Source organism: Phaseolus vulgaris, chromosome 11 (genome assembly GCF_000499845.2).
Source record: "Phaseolus vulgaris cultivar G19833 chromosome 11, P. vulgaris v2.0, whole genome shotgun sequence".
In the NCBI taxonomy this organism is placed as follows: Eukaryota; Viridiplantae; Streptophyta; class Magnoliopsida; order Fabales; family Fabaceae; genus Phaseolus; species Phaseolus vulgaris.
Genome location: NC_023749.2, coordinates 44903248 through 44909859, shown reverse-complemented (window position 1 = coordinate 44909859; position 6612 = coordinate 44903248). Strand labels below are relative to the sequence as shown.

Here is a 6612-nt window from a genome sequence, read left to right as displayed (position 1 = left end):
TCAATTTATATATAGTGTCAACTTACACAATTTCTTCGTGTCAACTTGACACGATATACTCTTTTCGTAATTTTTTAAAATTTTATTTATTTTGATAATTAACCTATATTAGATATATTCTATTGTGTTGTAATGTCTGGTGAATCTTTAATTAGTTGGGTGTTAAGAAACTTTGTTTTGAGTGTTTTGTATAAAGGTTGGAGCACCTCTGAAGTACCTCATTTTATTTTATTTATCCAAGAAAGAAATATTCTATTTGAATAAAAAAAATCTCTAATGAGATTTTATGCTATAATAATTTTATTACTCATGCTTTTACAATTTTCTTACATGCCTTTGACAGAAAGACTTCATTCTTCTCATACCCTCTCCAAGAGCACATGGATCAGCAGCAAAGGTAATACGAAGCCAATCTTTCAGCCCTACTGCAGTTCCTGCAAAGAATGCACACTTTTCTTTGTTAAAAAATTCATTTTACCAAGTTTGTTTGGGAATCATGCTTAAGATAACTGGTATTTTAGTTTGTACATTACAAAAAATAAATAACTAAATGCTATTATAATTAAAATTTATTTTTCTGCATAAAGGAAATTACTCTCCAAATAGGAGATAAGGCAGTACCTGGAAGAATGATCACAGATTCCTCCTTTGCAAGTTTGAAACAGAAGTCTATATCATCACTAATATCTTCTAGAAGTGAAAGGTTTAGTTTCACCTGCATTCAAGAACAAATAATAAATGAGTTCCCCTGTTAAGACATTTATTCTCCTCCCAAAGAACCATAAATTGATGAATCCTCAGTTTCTCACCATCATAGCCATGGACCCTTCTGGTCTATAAGGGCAAAAAATGCATGGAATATCCTTTATCTCTGTGCAACATATATCTGCAGTATGCCTTAAATTGTCAATGGTTTTATTGAAGAAAATCTCTTCAGTATTTGCAATTATCTGAGGTACAGCAGCCTGTAAAACCAGAAAAGTCACCACTTAGATAGAAGAAATAAGTAACAGATGAATGCATGCATGCAAGAAAATTCTGCTTAACCAAGATGAAATGCTGACATATATCAGCAACACCAAACCAAATAACTTGGATTTGATAGCAGCAACCCTTGAATACTAGTCTAGTCTTTCATCAGTTAAAACATGTTTCTTCAAGAATGCTTCTCATAATTTCAATTTAAGGTATACAAGTTTTGAGTTTAAACGTTTCTTTCCTTTCATTGTTTTATATTTTTTACTTTTGCATAAATGAGATCGAGTTCCCTTGATTTGAAGCCATGCATCCATTTATGTGTTGAAAATAATTGTGCAAGAGAAAGTTACAAAACCTGGATGAAAGTGGCTGGACCTCCCAAAAGATCAAAATACTTTTTAATGCGCTCAACTACCTGCATAGGAAACATGTGGTTTATGAAATCGCATAAGGATGATGAAATAATATTGGGTTCAAATCAACGATAACAATAAAATACAAGAATAAGATTGGAAGAAAGAAACTTTTATTTAATGGAAGGTTTTATATATGGAGTCTGATCACAAATAGTGCATCATACCATATATAAAAAGCTCTCTCTGTATAAAACATAAGAAATGGAATAATAGAAAATCATTAAGCAATTAAGCCTAAACATCAATTAATACATACATTAAACGGTCTATCTAAATTTAACACTACTAGACGCTCTCTAAGTAGACAGGTCTTTTGTGTTCTTTACTGAACGCATGATTTGAGAATCAATCATCACAATGCTCCACCTTAACTCCAAATCATGGAAAAACTTCTGCATCTCCTTCCTTTATCCTCAAAAGAAAATTAATCCACTTCTAACATGGTTTGAATCTCAATCTCGAAAAGAAGTTTATAAACACATTCATCGGCTCTCATATGAAGCTACCTTCACTATCATGACCTCCTCAGACTCAAAGACATCTCTCCTGAAGTGCAATCTAAGTCTATGTATTTAGTCCTCTTGTGGTAGATCTAATGATCATCTACATGGATGACACTTTGACTATCGCAATAGTCACACACTCCTTCAGCCATAATGCCTCATTCACTCCTTCTGTGAGTGTGATACATTTGGCCTCGGTAGTAGATAAAGCCACTAAGAAAACAATGTAAAAATGTATCCAAAAAAAAGGACTTTTTGGTATCAACATTTCTTGTATAGTTTGCGTCTATAAACCTTTCATAGTTTTTTCTCCATCGGTGGATCATCTATACACCAGACGATACAATTCCTCTCATGTACCTCAACACCCACTTGAAAGCCCCAATAAGCATGTCCAAGATCTTCCATGATCCTGCTAATCATCACAGCATGCACCAAATCTGGTATGCTATAGATCATCCTATATATTATGTTCCTTACTCCATTACCATACGAAATAATCTCTCTCCTACCTTCATGTTGTTGCATGTAAATAGTCTCCTCCAAAATTGCATGCAAAAAAGGTGTCTTCACGTCCCATTGTTCCAACCCCAGATTGTACTGGTTATCAATTGACATCAAAATCCTTATCAAACAATATTTTACCACAAGTGCAAAGATTTTGCTATAGTCTACTCCCTCCACTTGTGTAAAACCCTAAACTTTGTGGTCATCTTTTCAACCTTACACTTCTTCTTGACTTTCTTCTTCTAGTTCCCATAAAAGACGCAATTTATTGGGTTCAAATAAATAATAACAAGAAAACACAATAACAAGATTGAAAGAATGAAAATTTTATTCACAAAAAGGTTCTATGTATAAAGTTTTATCAAATATAGTGTATGTACTATACACAAAAAGCTCTCTCTATATAAACCCTAGAAAACAGATTAATAGAAAATCATTAAGAAAATTAAGCCTAAATACCAACAAACACATAAATTATACAGTATATAAAAAGATTAAAAGGTGAGCTACACAGAGTAGAAAGACAAGCACCTTTGGTTCTCTAAAAGTTCCAGATGGATCATTCGTGACGAACCAACCAAGCCTCCATCCAGGAACTATCCATCTCTTAGACAGTGAGCCAAGAGTGAGAACAGGAACAACTGAGCCAAAAACTCCCATTGGCACAAATGGCTTGGCCCCAAATGCAAGGTGACCATATACTTCATCAGAAATCACAATTGTTCCAACCCGTTTTGCAGTTTCAGCTATCTAAGTCCAACATACAAACAATTCAATGACTCCAGTTAATGCTGTAAACTTTCAGAAACATAGTCTCAAAAGAAACCTATAATGTTAGGCAACCAAGAACAAACCTTTTCCAAATGATGGTAACTGTACACATTCCCACAAGGATTGCCAGGATTTATGATCACCAATGCAGCCGTGTTCTGATCAGCACTAGCTTCAACAGCATCTAGATCAACCTCCCAACCTTTCTCTGGAAGCAGATCGTAATGCCTCACTTCAATCCCTCTAAATGCAGCACTAAGTTCATAGATTGGGAAGCCTGGTCTTGGAAGCAAGATGTTTGCACCGGGGCGAGCAAGCATCGCCACTGAAACATCAATGGCTTGTGTGCATCCACTAGTGATGAAAACATCATCACTTGATAATTGGTAAGGAAGGTCACGAGATAGATATTCAGCAATTGCTCTGTCACCAAAATGAAAGTAACTTTAGATGGTATTCAATTTTAGAATAAGGTGCTAAAAATATAGATAGATGAAACAAAACAAACAACCACATGACTTTGTTTCTTAGTTACTAACAGAACTTCATAGGAACTGGAGAAAAAACATATGCATTGAAGCAAAAACTGTTACGCGTGTTTAAAGTTCAGTGACTACCAAACGAACATGTTTATGCGAATAGTACGATGAAACCATGTTTGTTGAATGAAACTGATCCTGGTCCCAATTGGACTCGCTATTTACCAGCAGAGTCAGCTTGGAATATTATTCAATAATAAGAAAAAATGTTGAAAAAATAGTTTTAGATATTGATTATACTGATAAACATGAAAAGAAATGGGGAACAAAATCTGAAATAAGCTAATGGCATCTTGTGAAATACCGAACCAAATGACCAAATGCAAAATCCAAAAGGAAAACGCAAAGTTAAGAACAAATGCCATACAATTTCACACTTGACAAAATTTGATGCAAACCTGAAAACAGTGAGCCAAAGTCAGAACTAACTAACCAAAACGGTCATCAATCTCGACAAATTATAAAAAAAGTAATTCTCCAAAAGTAGACTAATTAAGACTATGTTATCCCTAAGCACTTTTAGAAAAAGAAAACAAAAATTTAACTTACATTTCATATTATAAGTGAGTTCAAACCTTCTAAAAAAGAAAGTAAGCAACAATAAAACCAAAGCTAAACAAAATTGAGAATTCAAAGAGACATTAATAGAGTGACAGAAGTGTTTTAAAGACCAATACAGTTGCATACAAGTTTTGGACAACCAAATTGAACATTCTCTGAAAGATGAACAGGGTTAGAAAGAAAATTTTGAAATTCAGAAGAGAGAGGCAAAGAAGCATAGCATTACATTCGAGCCTGGAGAAGACCAGCAGTGGGGGCATAGCCATTAAACTTGTGAGAGTGAAGAGAGTCAGCAACAGCTTCTTCAACAACCTTAGGTGCGTGGAATAATGTGGTGAGAGTTGGGTCACCCATACCGAGAGAAATAACTTTCTTGGTTCCACCATCCAAATTCTCATCAATGTTTTCCATTAGAAGGCTGAGCATGCCCTTAATGGTGATGGTGGAAGTTGCTCTGGCTTCATGGTGGTGGTTGACGATGTTGTTGTTGTTGTTCATAGCTACAGCCCCAGTTTCCATACTTTGCTTGGTTTCTCTTTGTAGCCTCTGTCTTTTTGGATTTGTAAAGGCCCTAGTGGAGAATTCTGAGTTTGATTTCCCCAACACCACACGTTGTGTTGTTTCTACGCATGAAAACCGAGGTTTTGGCAGTTTATATAGTTGCGTGACTGTCTTACGAACCTTGTTACGTGTCAAAATGTACCTTAATGGTTTTTTTCAGCAAATATGTGGAAGGAACCTAATCATCATCTTGCTAACATGTGAACCTCTGACATTTTACATTTAGGCTTATTTTTAGTACGCTCATATTGATGAATTAAAATAATCCAAAAACTAAAAATAGTTGAACTTTTCAAATTTAATTACATATTTGATTATCCAACTATATAATTTCACAAATCTTATTACATAATTAATTATTTATTGTATTTGATTTGACAAATTCTTCCGGTTCCTGTAACTTCATATCTTCTTATTACATCTTTATATTTTTTTTTAATTTGAACAATACTATCTGAATATGATTAAGAATAATTTTTTTTTTCTTTTTCAAGTGGTTGTGGTGGTAGCTGTTAAGATAAGTTTTGTAGTGTTTTTAACGGTGATATGTGTATTTTTGTTTATTTTTTTGGAAGTCAAAAAATCAAAAAAAAAATAACCAACTATGTGCAAAAGTTGAATACAAAACTTAAAAAAAAGTTATCTTCTCATGGGAAATATGGAATACAAAAAACAATCTTTTCGTAAATCTTCTCAGATACTCAAATGATGAAATTGTTTTCAAACGTTATGGCTGAAAGAGAGGTATGAGTTATCAAGTGGAGTTGAGATTATTTGAAAATATGAGATTATGGTTCGAGTTATTTAAAAATTTTAAAAAAATCAAAATTAATATGGGGATGCATGGAAAAGGTATGGAGGCCGAGAAATAATTTTCCTTCCACTTTTATGTATTTCATCAACATGTTAATAGTAAAACGATATTGTTTTGCAAATAGCGAAAATTAATTTATAGAGACTTATTACTTTGTTACAAATGTAATATATTTCTATAATCGGCTAAAATTAAAAAATGTAACAGTAAATTATGTTGAAAAAACACTTTATAAAACTTGTAAAACAATTATACTTAGTAGTAAAATGTTTACATTATTTTATCAAAACTATAAATAAAAATCTAAAATTTTAACTTAATTAGCATTATTAAAAATGTATAAAATAGAGACAAATTAACTTCTTTTATATTTATTAATTTATTCTTTTTTAATTTTTTTATATTTGATTAAATGGTGTATTCAAAAGACAAATAGGTAATTGTTTTATAGTAAAAATATGTATAATGATATCACTTATTTATAGATTTTGCTACTAGAGGAATTTAGGACACGGGACCAACAAAGATTTCTTCATTGGTGATAAAGATATCTTCAGGGAAATTCGGAATGTGTTGTATGCTATATGCTACTACTTTTGCCCTGAGAATTTTTAGGGGAGATTTTTTTCTAAAGTTTAGTTGGAGTGATTCTTTATCCATATGTTTAGGTTTTGAGATTTTAATAAATCAGTTTTTTTTTATAATATCACAATAAAATCATTAAATAAATATTAGATTATTTATTAATAACAAAAATTATTTTAAATATAAATAATTTATTTAATTTTTAAAATAGTATTTAAGTTAGTTTTTAAAATAGTATTTAAGTTGTTTAATATAGTGGCTAGTTATTTTTTATTTTTAGGATTTATGTCACTCTCTTGGAAGGTTGGATGTTTTAGAAATTGTTATAACCTCCCAAAGTTTAGATTTATTAGCCTTTTTTGGATAAATGTTGTTTT

The 6612-nt window shown here is 32.0% G+C and overlaps 1 protein-coding gene across 1 annotated transcript; it reads right to left on the bottom strand.

Annotated features, from left to right (window-relative positions):
- Positions 1-255: 255 nt before the first annotated feature.
- LOC137810847 (probable aminotransferase TAT2) lies at positions 256-4957 on the bottom strand. Its single transcript, XM_068612703.1, has 7 exons — positions 4502-4957; positions 3259-3598; positions 2936-3154; positions 1334-1393; positions 810-965; positions 622-715; positions 256-434 (listed from the first exon to the last, which is right to left on the bottom strand). Exons 1-7 carry the CDS (start codon positions 4792-4794, stop codon positions 316-318), a joined length of 1281 nt encoding a protein of 426 aa, XP_068468804.1. The 5' UTR covers positions 4795-4957; the 3' UTR covers positions 256-315.
- Between the last annotated feature and the right edge of the window lie 1655 nt (positions 4958-6612).

Bases quoted from the DNA above. Each gene is read 5' to 3' on its own strand.
- LOC137810847 (XM_068612703.1), bottom strand. From the start codon at position 4,794: ATGGAAACTGGGGCTGTAGCTATGAACAACAACAACAACATCGTCAAC. The intron at 966-1,333 runs GTTTTGTAACTT...CTGGTTTTACAG, and splicing joins GTCCAGCCACTTTCATCCAG to GCTGCTGTACCTCAGATAAT. The intron at 435-621 runs GTACTGCCTTAT...CATTCTTTGCAG, and splicing joins ATCTGTGATCATTCTTCCAG to GAACTGCAGTAGGGCTGAAA.